The following is an 18,644-nucleotide window of genomic DNA, read 5'->3' on the forward strand; positions in this document are numbered from 1 at the left end:
ATGTCAGCAAACAGCCTTGTATTTACGTGATGAATGCACGTCCAATAATTACTCCTTTTAGCTCTGGTTTGGGCTCCACGATATTCAGAGAAAAATATGTGGTTCCTTATCTGCTAAATGTTCGACTTTATTCACCAGCTAGTCACTAACTCTGTCTTGTGTTTTGTTGTCTCGAGGGATGAGTTTCCCCAACAGGGTGGACACTTAATCTACAGCGTGTTCACACTCACATTGAGCTGGGCGAGCTGGGCAGAGAGTCGTATCTCTGGTAGCTGTGTGTGGAGCCGCTGAAGTGCGTCGCTCCGGCCTCCTGGTCTGACATCTCCCCCTGACAGGACTCCCTGGTGTTACGGCTGCGAGACCCGGATGGCTTCTTGTGCTTTCCCTGTAGGGGAGAGAGTTTACATTTATTTTGTGTTTGTTACTGGTCACAGAGGTTCAGTTAGGGTCTGATTTTATTTGCGGGAAAAGCAGAATTGGCTGTTTGCGTGTGTGTGTGTGTGTGTGTACCTTGGGTTTGTTGCTGTGTTTGGGCTGGGCAGCGACGATCTGCTGAGGCTTTTTGGCAGCAGGACAGTTAAGAGGAACGTTGACGTTTTCTTTCACTTTCAGCAGGTTCAACACCATCTGAGAACTCTTTTCACTGCAGACAAGAGACACACATATATTATAGACAAAGCTGAATTACAATATACGTATGTATCGTGATCATTTATCATGTAGGACACAGACAACATGTTAGCAGTTACAATTAAAGGAAAGCTATTGCTAGATAGAAGAAAAGTGGTGAAAAGATATCTTGTTCAACAAAAATTACAAACATAAATTCAAATCAAGTACAATTATGGAACTGAATCTTATGTTACAGCAGACTTATCAAGGAGTCAAAGGGTGTTAGAACAGCAATCCTTCCTCTTCCTTGGTTTTTAACATTCAAAGTTGGCTCTACGTCCCCGGCTCAACGAGGGTTACGGTGCTCAGCCAACCCCAGATTTGACTCCGCCGTGCTTTATTTATTTATTTATTTATTTTTCTTTGGCACTTGGTCCGCCGTTTTTCGAAACCTCCTCTTGGATATGTGCACACCATCTGGCACCTGGTCGCTACGTGTTTATAGAGGTTGATGGACAGAAACGTACAGAACACAGCAAAATAAGAAAATACAAGCACAGATATTGAGAGGTATTACTTTTGTATCAGTCTATACATTGTTTTTCAGGAAAAAACAACCATTGTGCCTTTAAAACATTAATATACTCTGAACATGGAGATTTATATCAATAGTTTGAATGTAGGAATGCAGATAATAACGCTGGCATTAAAGAGATGATTTCACCTTGTTTGATGACATGATATCAAAGTTTTTGACTGAGCTGTGGAGCTAATCCTTCCATTACTTCTCACCTCTTGATGAAAACATTGCTGATACATCCGGTGAGACTGGTGACGCTTTTGTCGGGCATTCCTCCCAGGAAGGTGCTCCCCTCTGTGGTCGTCACACTACGTCCTCTGGTGTTCAGCCGGATGCCCTCATTTGCTTTCTCCAGCACGTCGTCCATGTACAGACGCATCCTGGAGCAGGGTGAGCAATCAAACACTCACCACAGTGTCAACAATGCATGCTTTTTCTTTTTTTTTTTACAACTAAATTTGTACCAAAGTTTGATGGCTGCATGTTGACATTTGGAACAAAAAGACGACTGAGAGCTTTATGTGGACTTTTACAGGATTCCACAGCCAGCCTACCCATTGATGTTGTTGTAGATAGCAATGTAGTGGCTGTTGTCATCATTGTACGTCTTCTGCGTCTTAATCTCACTGTTGCCAGCTCTCACTACAACATGGCCCCCATTCAAAAACACCTGACACACTCCGTCCTTTACACACACACACAACAGCCACAGGTCAGAACACAACATGTAAGACAAACATCATGGACGATACTTTTAAAACGTATTGACTGATTTAAGATAGCTGTAAATAGAGACAGAGGAAACAGGAGGAGGTGGGGTTGGGTTACTCGTCAGACCTGATCATGGTGGTAGAACATGAGTCCCTCCTTCTGCTCAGTCCTGAAGCCGAAGCTGGAGTAGAAGTTACTTCTGAGGCTGGGAATGTTGGTTAGAGCCAAGCCCAGGTAGCTCTGACTGGAGAAATGAGCCTCCCGAGCCACCTACATGAACACACGAACACACACACACACACACACAGCAGGTCAAGACATGCTGTATCAGTTATAAATATACAATTTAATGCCATTAAATGTACTTCTCTTTATACAAGCTGAATGGTGGTTCAGCGTTTTCTTACCAGCAGGTCACTGTCGCAGCCGAAACTGAGTCCGGAGCTCTCCATCCTCTTCAAGTCGATGTGAGAGTTCTGGGCCTTCACGTTCCTGAAACAGCCCTTCACAGAGCCCTGATTTGGAAACAGAGTCTTCAACCTGAAAAGAGACCGAGACGGAATGAAACAGCCTGACGGAGGCAGAGTTCTGTAACAAACTAAAGTAAAGCTGTATTTTTAGGCAGCTTTAGTTTTGGGGGCAGAAGCATTTCTCAACAAGTTGAAAAAGTTACATCATGGGCTTGTATAAATGTTACAGCTAACATGATAGCAAACCTCCATGATACAGCAGACAGGGAGCGATGACTGTAAGTTAAGGCAAGCCAATTTTGTTTATTAAGCCCACAATAAGAAATTACAAATTTGCCTCAAGGGGCTTTTTTTTCATCAAAATTAAAATAAACTGGAAAAAAAAAAAAAAAACATTTTTGGAAGTCCTGAGAGGCAAGCAGGAATTTGGGCTGATCTGAAAATAGTTTCCCCTCCTGTGTTTATGACGTAAGAGCAGGTAAAAACAAGGTGTGGCTCAAATTGCATCCATTTATTAATTGGCATGAAAACAAAAAGTACAGCTGAGGCCGATGGGAATGCCATTAGTGCCCTGAATGCCTTGAATGCCCTGAATCAGAACAAAGCAAACGAACTGAAGGTGTGAAAACGCCCTGAAACACTGCAACAAAGTTTCAATAACTTTCAGTTACACAAGGCGTCACTTTTAAAGAGCAATCAGGATGGCGAGCACACACGCACAGGCTCAGATTATCACATTTAACTTACAATTAATGACCGACTAATGTAGCCAGGATGTCTTCGGACAAAGCATCGATGCGGCGCGACACAGTGTTGTTGGACACCGGGATCATGTCCAACTTGTTTGCTTCTTTCCCCCCAATCATACATTCCACCATCTCTCTGGCAGCTGGCAAGCACACGTCTTCGGCGATTGTGTGCGGTAGCCCCTTTCTCGCTATTCTGTAACTGACCAGATATGAAGCCCGTAGTGCGTCATTTATAGACCCAACACATGAATGAGACTGCAGTTGTTTTTGGCTGTTTTGTAACTCCTCCAATTTAGATTTAAAATATGTAAGAGGCTTTTGACTTGCACTGGCATGCTTGGTGTTCAGGTGGCGACGTAAATAAGAGCTTCAGACTGTTAGCCAGAACCTCACTGCACACCACGCACTGTGGCTTTGGGCAATCTGGGTTGCCAATCCAAGTGAAGCCCAGACACACATACTTTTCATCATTTTTCCTCTTTTTTTTCCCAGTCTGATGCTCACTCTCGTTTCCTCTTTTTTCACCTTGACTCCGCGATGGGCCGATGTGCTCCCGATTTGTCTGTGCTATCCCTTCCTCCTTTTTGGTGTCGTCCGACTCCCGTTCGACTCCCGTTCGACTCCCGTTCGACTCCCGTTCGACTCCCGTTCGACTCCCGTTCGACTCCCGTTCGACTCCCGTTCGACTCCCGTTCGACTCCCGTTCGACTCCCGTTCGACCCACCTGACAGTTTCCCGATTTCAGCCAGTTTAGCATATTTGCATGAATGTTGCTGAATGCATGAAGATCGCTGTTAGCTGCACAAGCTAGGCTGGCTAGTGTGTACGACTGGCGGCAGGCGGCAAGACTGCCGGAAGGAGCTCAAGTGCATTTATTAAATTGTACGTTTTTTATTTTAAATCTTACAAAGGGGATTTTTATAATTCATGTTTTTATTTTGTGAAAAATCCCACTTTTTAAATTAAAATTAATTTTCTTTTAAATATTTAATATTATGACACCATCAGACGCCATTACACTTTTCCTCTCACGCACCCCGTAGAGGCAGCTCGCGCACCCCCAGGGGTGCACGCACCACACTTTGGGAATCCCTGCTGTAGGGGATATGAATATCTGCAACAAAATCCATGGCAATCCATCCATTAATAATGTGTGTGTACTACTCACTTCTCAGGCATCATGTGCTCTGGTACTCCTCCCAGGTAGTAGTTGCTACTGAACGGGGGGATGCTCTCATTGAACTGTTGTGTGTAGAGGCCAACACGGTTGTTCCTCACCACAATACGGTTTGAGGCTGAACGCAGGATGATGATCTCCAGCTATACAATTAAAAACAACCCGCCACACATCAACAAAGACTAGAACACTTTAAAATGAAAACCATTTTTATTCCAGCTGTGAATTAACATCTTCCATTTTTAACAATTAATATACAGTATTAGAAAATAGTAACAATGTGTTATACACATGGGAAAGACAAAGACAGACAGACAGAGAGACATGGCAGACTTACAGCTTTGGGGTCGGCGTCACTGATCATCAGGAATTCAGATGAAGATTCTTTGGGCTCGAGCTCCATCAGAGCACCACTGAAGTCATAGAAAACCTTCAGTCTGCCCTGAAGTACCGCCAGACACAGGAACTGGCTCTGATGGAGGAGAGAGACATGGAGAAAACATTGAGCCATATAGCCAGTATAGTAATGATTAGAACCAGACCAATACTACACGTTTGAAGCCGATACTCACTGATGTTGACATCGAAGAGTTTCAAAAAATTGGATAACTATCAGCCAAAATATCTTGATATGGATCCCTTAAATTTGAACAAGATATGCACTGAGCAGGACACTACAAAGAAAAACAAACTTGCTCTCTCATGTGTATTTCTGTCCTGCATATTTTTGTAACTTATTGGCTGATATTTACAGCAATAATGGCACTTTTTTAATTATTTAATTATTTAATCTAAATTCAGTCTCTTGCATCTGTGATATATTAATATCAGCCGGCCAATTCAGGCTCTGATAAAAAGCATTGGCAATGAATGCAAAACAATAAAAACATCAATACTAACTACCGATTATTATGATTAATATATATGATGATTATTATTATGATAAATCAGATAAAAAGTGCTTAATTATTGAGCAATAGTACATTTACGAAAGAGAAAGTAAGACAGAAGAACGAATTGGCTTCCTTGAGAGAATAATGAATGAATGAATATATAAATGAATGAGTGAAGTCTTTACCTCCTTGTGCAGCAGGAGCAGTATTCCGTTGTGTGAGAGCAGTTTGACTTCCTGTTCAAAGCGCTGCATGCGAGTCGATTCATCAGTAAAGGTGATCTCAGCGAAGCCGGTACCGTCAAAGTACGCCGCGTCATTCACCCAGGCCTGAGTCAGCACCGGCTTGGACCTTTTTTAATCCATAATGAGTCACAGAGAAGTAGACAAATGGAAAATATGAAAGTGCCTTTTGTTAAAAGTAAAGAAAATACATATAGAAAAGACAACATGAAAGATATTGTCTTATAAACATATACTGGAGGTTATTTACCCACCATGGTTTTGATGATATGAATTAAATGACAACTTGTGCACTGACCTGCCATAAGGTTTCTCCGCTGTGGTGTTGAGTTGGAAGATGTTTTCAAAGTTATACAGACTGAGCACTTCCTCGTTGAGCGTATCTAACTCGATACAGCCCTTAAAGTTAGGCAAAGCGAGCGGAGAGGGCGGCTAAAAAACAAAAAGAGAATAAAGATAAAATAACTGGTATATACTAATACATATAATTCAAATTTAAAGCAGTCATAAACCTATATCTATAACATATTTTAAATGTCTTTATAAAGGACAGAGCGTTTCCTGATTTGACTTAAGTTTATGTTCTTTGAATTGTCTTTTTTTCTTTCTTCATCTCTTTTAAATATTTCTTTCCTTTATCTTACATTAATGGAATTGGTTTTATCCGTTTCATCATGAAATCCGATGATTTCATAATCTGTCAATTTAAATCTTCTGCGAAGCACTTTTTTAACTTGGGTTTTCAAGAAAGTGCTCTCTCAATAAATATGAACAACAGCTTAGTTGCAGTATTTTTTTATTAATAATATTATTTTTTGTTTGTAACTACATGATAAGCCATCCACTAATTATTTCTATGTATCGTTATTGTCATAACATTGTAATACAAATGTGGATGCTCTCATAGGCCATGACTGCAATGCAATGGTGGAGCCACTATCGTATGAAGGCTTTCCACCATGTCCTCACTTTAAAGGTACTTGGATATCCTCCCACATAGAAGACAGTGTCGTCGGTCAGGAGGTTGAGCAGCCCCTGATCTCCTCCAGCCTCCACGTAGGCTTTAGTGACTGTTTGGTCTCCCTCAGAGGCTTCTGAAGACATGGACATTTGACCGTACTGTAGGATCCTGCATTCAACCAGACAGACAAATAGATAAGGACAAGAGACAGCTGATATGTTTTATCAAGTGTCAATATTTTAACTTGCACACTGATTACATTTTATTCTGAAACAGCATTTAGAGAAACTCTGGACACTTAAAAAGAACATTTTATAATATCAACTGTTGTAAAACAGCAACACATCAACACTAGGATGTGGAATAGCAGTCTTTCCAGAAAATGAAATATCAACTTTCTGTACAGTGATAAAAGCAGGTTAAAGGGATAGTTGTGATTTTTTTAAATGGGGTTATCTATACTCCTGTCTCGACTGGTTACTTTTTTGTGTTAACGTGTGACTTTGGTGTTTTAAAGGGTTAGTTTGGATTCACCAAAGTCAAACAACAACACAAACAAACAAACCGATCAAGGTAGCAGTAGACTAGCAACTCCTGTGTTCTGCAAGGTGAAATTACAGTTATTGTTAATGGATTCCCATTCACAGCAGTACATTACTTTTCTCCTATGAAAAAAAATAAATCACCTCAATATGGGAAAATCTTCTCAAGTAAAAATCAATCATGTCATCATGTATGCACATATTTCATGGTGTGTCTTACCTCTCCAGCACGATGCTATTGAAGTTTCCGTTAGCCTTGACGTCTTCATCCATCAGCACCTCAGCAGTTTCTCCTCCAACATTGAAGTACCAGCGCAGTCTCTTTCCTACCAACACCATGCCCAGGTACTCCTTCCTTGACTACAAATATGAAATAGACAGGAATGAACTCCAAGAAACCTATACTGTCCTTGCCAAGGATATCTTCCTACTGGACTACAACTCCTAGAAACACTCTCTCAATAATCACGAAGCAACGAATAAACTCAGGAACGTATTGATCGATGCCATACTGGTACTGTGCCAATCAAATGAATGAAATATAATGTTCAGAGTGGTACACGGATCATTTTTCCTCATACCTGTAGTGCTATTTATCAATCTATATTGTTCTGAGTGACTTTCCAAGTGTTGGAGTTTCATGCAGGAACTATTTTCTTTCCACCAAACTACAGCCGCCACCCGTATCACTGCGCAGAGGGTGATACGGGAAACAAAAAAAACCTCCACAACGCATACTGAGCTTCTGTGTTTTTGGGGTGCTTACATCCTTGTTGCCGAGGTAGAAGACAAACTGTTTGTCGCTGTTGCCCTGCCGCCTGGCTCGCTTAGCCTCCGGCAGAGTGATGTAGAACTTCAGGGAGGTGTAGGCAGCCAAGTCGGCCAGGTTACGAGGAGTACGGACCTGAACACCGGACGACCCGTTAAACTTCACCGACACGCCCACCTGGATGGACGCAAGAGGATGAGGAAATGACAGGCTTTTCAGATCCAACTTCAGAGTGAGTGAGTGAGTGAGTGAGTGAGTGAGTGAGTGTGTACCTTGCTGGCAGCGTTGCGCGCCTGCTGTATAAGCTGTCGGATGCGGCTGATGTTCTCAGAGATGTTTGGCATCTGTACGGAGTGATTCTGCAGTTTATCCAGCTTCTTCATTAGCAGAGGAATAGTCTCACCCAGTGCGTGCACTTTAGAGAGATTTGCATAAAGAAACCAGTTACTGAAATACATTTATTTTTAAGGATGCTTCTCTGGCGTTACGTCACACACGTCAACAGGATCCTACCAGTCTTGTTGGCCTCCATCAGGGCGTTGTTGATGTCATCATTGGTGGCGGTGGCGTCTCCGTATGTCTGCTGCCATTTGTCCAGCTGCTCTTTAATGGGACGCAAGGCATCGTTGACTTGTGTGGCCGTGGTGTTCGCCAGAGCCGCTGCTTGCTTTGCCTCGTCGATCTCTTGACTCGCATCTGTTCAGCGCAGAGAAAGAAGGAGAGAAATGTATTTTTTTTTAAATCATAGAGATGGATAAGGTGAATCCATTTTCTATGCATGGATGATTTGTACCACATGTTTAAAGACATTATTAAATTATTCGTTGTGTAGATTTATTACAGTATTCACAACTTCTGAACCTGATAGGAGCTCTTTTCTTGTAATTAAAAAAAGAAAAAAGAAAAAGAGAACACTGAAATGATATTATATAATATTATAATAACTTGTTTTTGGTTACAGATACAAAGTAACAAAAGTTGGCTGCTAAAACTTGGAAGCGCTGAAGGTTAACTTCTATGGAGGAGTGGATTGAGCTGTGCATCTACAGAAAATAAACCACCTGCTAAATGTCTTGCAGCACGACATGAAGAGGAGGTTCGACAATGTTGCCCAAATATGCAAGCAAGCAGGATGCAGCAGAAATACACAAACCACTGCCTTCACAGCACCACATGTCATAACCTGATGCAGGTCTCGACACGATAGAGATTATGGCCGTAAGTGGCCGCAAGCTCATTACCACGGCCTGTCATGAGCCATCGCTCAAGTAGATCAACATATTTGATGAAGTCGATGTACTCGCATGATTCTTGCACTTCACATGGTTGAATGCATTTGTTGGAAGTCACTTTTGATAAAAGCGCCAGCTAAATGAATGCCATGTAATGCGTGTTGAATGTGCGTACTTGTAGTGAAGTCGAGGTTCTTCTGAACCGCCGCCAGGTCTTTCATCACATCCACCTGTTTGGTTTTGGCATCGTCCAGTCGCCTCTGAGTGTCTTCCAGCTGCGGCTTCAGGTCTGTGCAGCATTAGAAGAAAAACAAAACTTCAACGACTGAAATATTCCAAGTGAAGTCTACAAGACTCTACTTTTACTTGATTGCATGACATCCCTCATGATGAATCTCTTAAATGAATATGCTGATGTGAAAGATGTGTGTTTACCGTTGTTGAGTTCATCATTTAGCTTCTCGACTTCGTCCTTCAGCTCCACACTGTGGTTCCTAAGAGAATCAGCGATCTGACTGAGGTCCTGGTCCTTTATGTTCTAAACACACACATCGACATTACAAACCAGACGCGAACAGATTCATAATTTGAAGCAAGTTGTTTCAGTAGTTTCAATTTGTGCACGTACATCTTCAATACGTGTGGAAGAATAAATGTGTGCGTCTTGTACCCTCATTGTGTCGTTAGCAGCCTTGGCGGCCATCTTGGCTGCCTCCTCTGCCTCTTTGATACTGTTGATGATCTTGTTGTAGGATTGTGTTCCATCCACAACTCTCTCATTCTTGGTTTCTGCTACCACACTGCAGACAAACAAGATTATTAACATCTTCTCTTCCCTTACTTGTCATCATGGCCGTATTCATTGCTGTGATTAAAGGCCATGTCCCTCAAAGCATGAGTCTGATTGACTCAAAATGTGACACACATGTCCCCAAATGCCAAGACATATATGACTGGCAGGACTTTGAATGTGCCAGAATTTTTTGTGTGACATTCCTCAGCTTTGTGAAGCCCGACCTGCAGCTTTGATTTTAAGATTGAGCTGCTTCCATCTGTTGAGCGAAAAGGGGCTTAAACCTGAAATGTATTTTATATATTTTTCCTGGTGAGTTTTGTCAATACAGTGAACAGCGAGGCTTGTTTAACAATCTTAATATATACGGATGTAGCTAAGCAGCTAACTGCTCTCTTACCTGGACAGGTTCATGGCTAAAGTGTTCAGCAGCTCAGCATGTTTCTCTGCTTCCTCCACTAGAGGAATTTTGGAGTCGGCCAAAGCTAAGTTCTGCACTTTCTTTGCCAATGGTGTCCTGGCGCCATCCAGCTGGGCCGCCAAGCGCTCATATTCCTGAGAAAGACGTTTGAAGTGTTAAAGTGATGCATACCGCACAACATCTGCATTTTTGATTCCAGATAAAATCCTTTGTTACATGACTCCCTGCAAAATGCTAGAAAAAATAAACCTAAAAAACTAGGAGAACAAAAGTAATCTGTACATAATTGTAAAAAAAACAGCAGATGTCTTTTATTCACAACATACCGATGAAACACTGAGGGCAAAGATAATGATGCTTTTTTTTCACAATGAATGAAGCATATCCAAAACCTTTTCTTGTAGCAACCTTAAACAATATGACTTAACCATAAACCCCATAGAGCAGAACTGAAACTTCAAAAATCTGAACTGAAATGCAAACTAAGCTCGAGTTTCTTTTGTCTCTCCAAAAGGCAGTTGTAAAGCGACTCAGCATATTTATATTACCAGAGGTTTTTTTTTCTAACCTCTTTGGAGTCGTGCAGCATGGACAACACATCGTTGACCTGTGCTACATCATCTTCAGCCATGGACAACTGGTCGTTCACCTCCTTCTGCTTCGACAGCAGGTCTTCCATCCTCCTCTACGAGCGCGAGAGAGAGAGAGAGACGGAGTCAATATCACTTTTCGTCACACTGTCCTCACTGTACCGGTGTTGTTGATTCCCCAGCTCACCTGGTTGTCCTCCAGAGTTTTCTCGTTGACGTTGTTGATCTCTGCGGCTCTGGCAGTGTTGTTCACAGCTTCGTTCAGGGCGTCTCGAAGATCCATCAGTTCAGAGTGGAAGCGGACCAGGCGGTCTCTGATATCATTGGCCAAGTCGCTGTTTTCTCCCTGACAACCTGCCAACTCCTTGTTAACACGGTCCAACACTAGCAGAGGACACAGAGACCGAGTTTAAAGAACTGATGATATTATTGTTGTTGGTGTTGTTGTTATTTTGGGGTCTAAACCTGTGGAAACGTTGACTTTGATTCATTTTCCATTAGATTACTTTAGGTCTGCATTAGAAACATGGTTTCAACCTTTAAGCAGCAACTTTCTGTCCTATTAGCTCGCACTAAGTAAAGAATCCACAGAATGATGGTATGAATGTGTGATATACTTGTTGATAGATTAGACATATATTTTTGACCATTGTCATTCTCAAAAAGAAGACAATTGAAACTTTAAAATGAATAATAGTTACTCAAGTCATTGAAAGTGGTCTGGCAGGCCAAATATGTTGTACATATGTCCAAATTTATATCAAGACTCTAACAATCAAAAATAGTGGGAGTCAAAGCAAATCAAATTATAGCTATTATACGTATAGCTAACCATTCTAGACCTGACCATGTAAGTATTAATTATGGACGTGTGAAGAAATTATCAAATATGAGCAATACATAGCAATAAAATAGGCACTTCGAAAGATTTTCATGGCAAAACCTTTCAAGCACAGCAGAGAAAACTATTTAGATCAGACTAAAAGCTGATCACCAGAATTTTCTTTTCTTATTTGCCTCTCAGGGCTTCCGTAGTCCAACCAACCTTGTAATATGTACAGTGTAATGTGACTCGAATGTGCAATACCACGTATTTATAGTAAACAAACTGAAGAAAAATACTGTTAAATGTGCAGTTACATATTCTTCATCTTGCATTCTTAACCTATTTAAAAAGGACAGATGTTGCCTACCAACTTCTTTTTGCCACTGAACATTTAGGCTGTAGTGTTTCAGCCTAAACATAGAATAAAAACTTTAGAACTGTCTCTTGTTTCAAAGTAATGTTTTATGTATCTTCTTTGAAGTACCATTTATAAAACTGGAAAGTGTTTTCAGAGAAATATATGTGTTTGTGAAAGAAAACTTACATTTCTGCGCCTCCACCTTCTCTTTGTCAGCCAGTTTATTCTGTCCCACATAACTCCTGTACTTCATCTCCCGCAGCATGGCCTGCACCTCCCTCATCTTCTTCTCCCTCTGCCCAATGTCCTGCTCGGCCTCGCTGTCATTCAGCCAGGTCCGGTTCGCCGTCGTCAACATGTCTATGGAAAGCACCCGAAAAACATCAATCAATCAAATGGTCGATATAGCAGTCCTCTTTTCAATAGATGGAAGTTATGAAAAGGATTAGATGACCCTACTCTGAATGACACTGTCCTTCAAAATCATTTTGTTCAAGAACTTTGACAGTATCTGAAACTTTTTCTTCTTTGGTGAAAGATGACAACCAAAAGTTTTCTCCACCAGCTACTAAATTCACTTTCATATCTTTGCAAGCTTCTTTGTGTTTGTGTAATTTTTACTTGAGACAAAACTAACTTAAACCTTTAAATGTTTATTTTTGTATTGAGAGTATGATTTTACCACATATACCAAAATATTCTTTTGAAATGTCTACATATATGGGGATGGATCACACAATATAGAAGCCCATTTCCCCAGGAAATATGATGAAAAATTAGCTTTGATATTTCGAGATATTAAGTCATTTTAACGACTTAGGATCTCAAAATAATGATTTACCTTTACAAAATAATGACTTAGTACCGCGAAATATTGACATAGTATCTCAAAATAAGGAGAAACTTTCTTATAATATTGACTTGAGATAGTCTGTGAATTGTCACAAATGGGCTTCCATACTCTGGGCCTCTGCCCCAGCCTCTCATGCAGCAACTGAAGCACTGATTGACTGAAATGAACAGCTTGTATCATGTTACAAAATGTTTTTTTTGATGGACGCATTGTCCCCTGTCATACCATTTAAATCCATGGTGATGTTGTTGATGAAGGACAGCAGGTCTTCTGCCCTCTGGTACGTGTTGTTGGTACTGTCCTGCAGGTCACCAACCCTGTCGGTCATCACCGTCGACTGAAAACACCACCACAACATAACACTCTCAGTTTTACATCAAAGCAAACAAAATATTTATTTATTTATTATATTTCTGAAGACTTGAAACCGTTATTTTTCAACCAAAGAAAACAACATTGCTGCTCTTTAGCATTTAGGTCAATAAACTACAGGAAGAGTAAAATATTTTTAATTTTTTTTACTTCCTGCCAGGGCTTTAAAGTTTTTATGCAATTAGAAAGTAGTGGTGAGCGGCGTGGAGAAAAAAAATATCCCAATAATTATCAAAGCATGATCAAACTACATCACAATATTTACAGTAATATTCAAAACACAGTAAAAACATTGTATTGTGTTGTATTTTAGAAGCTCCAACGATAACTGAACTTGCCCCTGAGCAAGGCACAGTGTTCCTGTGTTGTTTGACATGAACATAGAAAGAGGAACAGGCTTATTTAGTGAAATATAAGCTTGTTTAAATTTAGAGAATTCAGATTGCTCAAGTTAGTATGTGTGTGTGTGTGTGTGTGTCTCATAAGTAACCTCACCTTGCCCTGCAGTTCATCGATGTCATCATTGATATTTTTGATCTCAGCATCCAGCATGTCGGCCCGACTCCTGCTGTCATCCAGCGAACTGTTGTAGTTCTCTATGGCACTCTAGAATCACGGGAAAATGTGTTTATATGCAATATGACACCACCAGTGCAGCAGTCTTACAGCCTATCGACTGAACAACATCACGTGTGTGTGTGTGTGTGTGTGTGTGCGTTTGCACACTCACAGCGATGTCCTCCACAGACTTGTTGAGATTGTGTAGCTGAGCCCAGGCCATGGAGCTGGCGTTGAGGCTGCTCAGCTGACCGGCTACCGAGCGGAAGTTGACGTTCATTTTGTCAAGATCCTCCAACAAGACAGTGACACAGCTGTCACACGCTGCAAGGGGAAACACAAACACACATTCACACTTCATTTCAAAGTTGTTTCTTTTCTGTTCTCTGGTATTTTTCCCTCTTTTAAGCATATTTTAAAAGTATCACGTATATAAATTCAACACAAAAATGTATCAATTGCTGTAACCATATGAGTGCGGGTGTGTATTTTACTTACGGTCACAGTGCATGCCATCGCGGTGCTCTACAGGTACACTGTATTTTGCCTTGCAGGTGTCGCACTGTTTTCCTGTCATCCCGTCAGGACAGCGGCACTCTCCTGTACGAGGGTCACAGCGTCCTCCTCTACAGCTGCACTCTGGAGAGAGGGAGGTATTAATATGAGAGCTACTAATGCTACTACTGATGATATAAATTGAGTACTCGCTACTGTACTAGCTGAAGGTGGAATGAGGATCATGAGGGCTCTTGTTTAGGCCGCAGAGATGCTGTACGAAAATTGTGGTCGGAAAACAGAATACTAAGTGTTTAATAAACTTAAATGAAAAGAGCACATGAATTAAATAAAAAAACAAGATGGAAAAAGATCAGTATAACCCGAGCATACATTTTAGAATAGATTATTCTGACAGTGACAAAAGTATAGTATGCATTATAGTGGGTCATGCATGCACTCACTCTGGCATCCGTTGGCTCCGTAGTCCCAGTATCCAGGAGCGCATTGTCTGCAGTTCGGCCCGTTGACTCCGGGCCGACAGGCGCACTGACCGCTCTGAGGGTCACACGGCTTTATGAGAGCTGCAGAGGCGTCGCAGTCGCACTGACGGCAGCCGGAGCACGATTCGAAGCCAAATGAGCCATCCTGAGAGGAAAAACAGATTGAGGCAGAGGCATGAGGTGAAGTTGTGAAGTTACTCCCCATTACATCTACATCTCTTTCAAAACAGAAAGATTTATCATTGAGATATTAGATGCAATATTGCAAAACGTAATCATCAGACTTCTGTTTTAACGAGAAGCTTCCAATTGTTTTTTTTATGCGATCTGTAAATTAATGGTTTCAAATAATATTTCAGATCCATAATCCACATATAAACACTGTCAAATTTAGAAAAAAAACAACAAGTGCAGCACTTACCTCACAGTGGTCACAGTGCGGTCCGCTGACTCCAGCTTTACAGCGACACTGTCCCGTTTGAGGGTCACATGACTCGGTGCCACATGGAGAGCAGTTACATTCTGCGATAAGAAAAAAGTTTGAACCACTAAATCCATCACACTGTTTCATCAACTAATACACATTTCTTTGTCTCGCATTAGTGTCCTAATTTCTGATTCCATCACTGTTCTTAATCCACCTTCACGTAACCCTCGTCATGATACGTCAATGATGAGCACCAACATTGATTTTGATGCATTGCCTCAAACACTGCAGAGCTCCATAATCCAGCAGCAATGCCTCTAGTGGAAAAAAGGAAAATAGCATGCATGTCGAAGCTGAACTCACTGGTGCAGTTTTTGGCAGTGACGCCGTCTCCGAAGTAACCAGGGGCGCAGATGTCACAGTGAGGGCCGGCCGTGTTGTGCATGCAGCTGAGACACTCGCCCGTCAGCGGGTGACAGTCGGTGAAAAGCATGTTGGGGTCCGTATTGCCGTGGCAATGGCACAGCTGGCACCTGCTGCCCAGCACCATGGGGTTGCCGTAGTAGCCGGGGGCGCACCTGTGTTAAGAGACACATTTTTAATGACACACGTATCCGACAATAGGTTTTATTTTATTTTGCAAAGGTATGTCGATGTGAACTTCTATATAATGAGCAAATATATAATTAGTACGGTTAAAATCTTTAGTTGAAGATTTTGTGACATAATGAGACAAAATGATGAATGCTATCACGAGTTATCAATTAAGAATCAATTAGTCAACTTATCGATTAGTCGGTTGACAGAAAATGAAATCGGCAACTATTTTGATAATAGATTTTTTTTAATGCAAAAATTTGAGAAAATGTCCTTTTCGGCCTCTCAAACATGAGACACATCTCAATTACCTGCTTTGTTGTGGTTTACATCACATTTAACGGTCAATATACATACATATATTAGAATAAAATGAGTAAATTACAAAACTACCTGAGATAACAAATAAGATCAAACTGTATTGATCCTCGGGGGGAACTAAGTGATACACCCGACAGATGAGAACGTACTGTCATGACTTAAAAATAAACAAGACTTATTAAACTTTGTAGGTTTTGACAAACTATGTAAAGTAGTCGTGCATATCCAAATCCGTTGAGGAGGATGTTTACCTTTCGCAGTGCGGTCCAGCGTAACCCGGCATACACAAACACTGCATCCTGTCTGTTTTCTGCACGCAACCTTCTGCAAAGCTACACAGAGAGAAAAAAAGCAGTGATTAGAATATAAGATTAAATGGGAAAATAACAAGAAGAGGACTTGAAAAAAGACAGTGAAATGTTCTCACTTGTTGGATGAGACCCTGAGTGGGCAGGGACAACTGGAGCACGACACCGCCTGTCCGTCAAGACTGTTGTTGCCGAGAAAACCACCCTGGCAGATGTCACAGTGGTCACCGGCTGTGTTGTGCTGGCAGTTCTGATGGACAGAGAGAAAAAAGAATGAGAAAGACAGATGACTTACCTATAAGCAATGCTAGAGGGGAATGATATCAAGGAGGACAAAGAGGTTTGCATGTGTGTCAACTGACTTATCATTAAAAATCCTCACCAAGCAGATTCCAGATCCGTCCAGACACCGGTCAGAGTGTCCGTTACAGTTACAGGGAACACATTTCCCCAGAAACAGGCCAATAGTGTCTCTGTAGAAACCCGGAGCACATTTCTAGAGAGAAGAGAGGAACATGTATGTAACGGCTGAGACGGTCATTTTCATGAATGATTACTGATTGGTGAATAATCTGTCGATTCATAGACCATTGAGAAATAGCAGGAGATACATTGAAATGAATGCGAAGATGCGACATTTACACATAACTGCAGACCATATGTTGAACTGTGAAGCATAAATATTCCACTTTTAGTGTTATTCAAAATAAAGGGATGGGGGGGGGGGGGTCATCTTGGTCTTCAAATGCTTTTGGGAAACACGGTCTTGGTTCCTCACCTGACAAGAGTCTCCCAGGTAATTGGCAGGACACATGCAGATCTCCACGTTGTTAGCGTGGCGGCCGGCGGGCTGGCTCTCGGCGGCCTCCAGCACGGCGCCGCGCAGCGACACCGAGTGGGCAGACTGGGAGTGTAGCGCTCGGATCTGCAGAGACTCCAGACCAACCAGAACCATCATCAGCTCCTCCCGAGACACAGAGTTACCGGTCTGAGCGTGACGGAAACTTCCCTGTGAGGAGAGGGAGGAGGGAGATGAACAAAGGTTAGGTCAGGTTTGGGATTCAGACTTTTCTTTATCCCACGATGAAGAAAATTATAAATAAATAAACGAATTCGCAAACAAGCACACCGGCCTGCACTTGTTGTGTTGTTAAATACAGCTTCTCACATAAATCTCCCGGCATACGAAGCTTTAAATGACCCACGACTGCATGTAGAAGTGACTTTACCTCGACCATGTGAACGATTCCCAGGTGAGGCTCTTCAGGTGAGGAGTACTCTCTCTCCATGAACACCAGGGTCATCTGGTTACCCTGCAGGAGGAGAGAAATAATGTGAAAAGGGTGTGTGCAGTAGTTTAACAGAATGTTCTGTTTTCAATTAGGCAGGCTTTTGGGAGCTAAAAGCATTTGTTAAAAAACAATACTCTCTTTGTGTGTACATGCATGTTAGTATATGTTTGTGCATGCGTTTGTGTGTCATGTTTCTGATATGTGAACCCAGGTGATAATTGTGTGTTTTGTACCTTGAGAATGATGTCAGGCCTGGAGGCTTCTGCAGGCAGAGACAACACGTCGCCTCTCATGGTCTGAGTGTGGAGACGATACCTCAGGTAACCTCCATAGGACGAGACCTGGGGAAACGGAGAACCACGAGATATTAAGATGAAAAACAAACAAACATTAAAAAGACGGAGATGAACAGTCGTGAGGCAGGAAGCAAAGATTGAAATAAAGACAGGAAAGCAGACAGACTGCATCTTAATCCATAGAACAATAGATTACATTCAGACTGTACAGTGAAACGGAAACAAGATCCAGGGCCTTTGTTTCCAAGGCGACCATGCAGGCTTTGTCAAAGCTGACATTTGAAGCTGGTTCATGTTGCGTAACAGGACTCAGTTTGGGGTTTAAATCTAAACCATCAGCCCCACAGACTGATGCTGGTAGAATCCCACATTAAAGCTGTTGATTCAAACGTCTAGACGAAAATGCTTATCTGCATCCAAACACCTCGTCGAAGCCTCTGGATCATGATGTGGGATCTTTTTGTGTGTGTGTACTATACTGTAGGTGTTTGTGTTGTGACCAAGCCCCAGGTTGCGTCTCTCATGTTTTTTATCACAACATTTAAATGGCCGAGGTAAGGTAGTGGGGCTGTACCGAATATTTTAAAGCTTCATTCATTCTTTATGCATGCCTAATTATTGTGTTGAAACCCTGTGTTTCCGCACAGTTCCAGATAAAGATCAGGCTACACTATTGTTATTAACATTAACGTACGA

General features: G+C 41.7%; 1 protein-coding gene across 1 annotated transcript in view; it reads right to left on the reverse strand.

Moving 5' to 3' along the window:
- Positions 1-18,644, reverse strand: part of lama5 (laminin, alpha 5) — a gene marked incomplete at its 5' end in the record, with an annotated part of 86,405 nt that overhangs the window by 4,200 nt on the left and 63,561 nt on the right. Inside the window, 35 exons of the mRNA XM_079274463.1 lie at positions 231-385; positions 511-643; positions 1,405-1,572; positions 1,747-1,877; positions 2,030-2,173; positions 2,311-2,443; positions 4,291-4,442; positions 4,637-4,771; positions 5,378-5,543; positions 5,733-5,866; positions 6,404-6,563; positions 7,158-7,297; positions 7,704-7,883; positions 7,979-8,121; positions 8,220-8,402; positions 9,114-9,227; positions 9,374-9,476; positions 9,609-9,738; positions 10,132-10,286; positions 10,721-10,837; positions 10,930-11,126; positions 12,113-12,286; positions 13,005-13,116; positions 13,647-13,757; positions 13,882-14,033; positions 14,208-14,348; positions 14,669-14,852; positions 15,129-15,229; positions 15,498-15,712; positions 16,304-16,384; positions 16,480-16,610; positions 16,743-16,856; positions 17,139-17,369; positions 17,590-17,673; positions 17,886-17,993. Of these exons, the coding sequence (XP_079130589.1) occupies positions 231-385; positions 511-643; positions 1,405-1,572; positions 1,747-1,877; positions 2,030-2,173; positions 2,311-2,443; positions 4,291-4,442; positions 4,637-4,771; positions 5,378-5,543; positions 5,733-5,866; positions 6,404-6,563; positions 7,158-7,297; positions 7,704-7,883; positions 7,979-8,121; positions 8,220-8,402; positions 9,114-9,227; positions 9,374-9,476; positions 9,609-9,738; positions 10,132-10,286; positions 10,721-10,837; positions 10,930-11,126; positions 12,113-12,286; positions 13,005-13,116; positions 13,647-13,757; positions 13,882-14,033; positions 14,208-14,348; positions 14,669-14,852; positions 15,129-15,229; positions 15,498-15,712; positions 16,304-16,384; positions 16,480-16,610; positions 16,743-16,856; positions 17,139-17,369; positions 17,590-17,673; positions 17,886-17,993 (5,012 nt within the window). The remainder of the gene's footprint in view (positions 1-230; positions 386-510; positions 644-1,404; positions 1,573-1,746; positions 1,878-2,029; positions 2,174-2,310; positions 2,444-4,290; positions 4,443-4,636; positions 4,772-5,377; positions 5,544-5,732; positions 5,867-6,403; positions 6,564-7,157; positions 7,298-7,703; positions 7,884-7,978; positions 8,122-8,219; positions 8,403-9,113; positions 9,228-9,373; positions 9,477-9,608; positions 9,739-10,131; positions 10,287-10,720; positions 10,838-10,929; positions 11,127-12,112; positions 12,287-13,004; positions 13,117-13,646; positions 13,758-13,881; positions 14,034-14,207; positions 14,349-14,668; positions 14,853-15,128; positions 15,230-15,497; positions 15,713-16,303; positions 16,385-16,479; positions 16,611-16,742; positions 16,857-17,138; positions 17,370-17,589; positions 17,674-17,885; positions 17,994-18,644) is intronic.

This window comes from Melanostigma gelatinosum, assembly GCF_949748355.1.
Source record: "Melanostigma gelatinosum genome assembly, chromosome: 8".
NCBI classification, from domain to species: Eukaryota; Metazoa; Chordata; class Actinopteri; order Perciformes; family Zoarcidae; genus Melanostigma; species Melanostigma gelatinosum.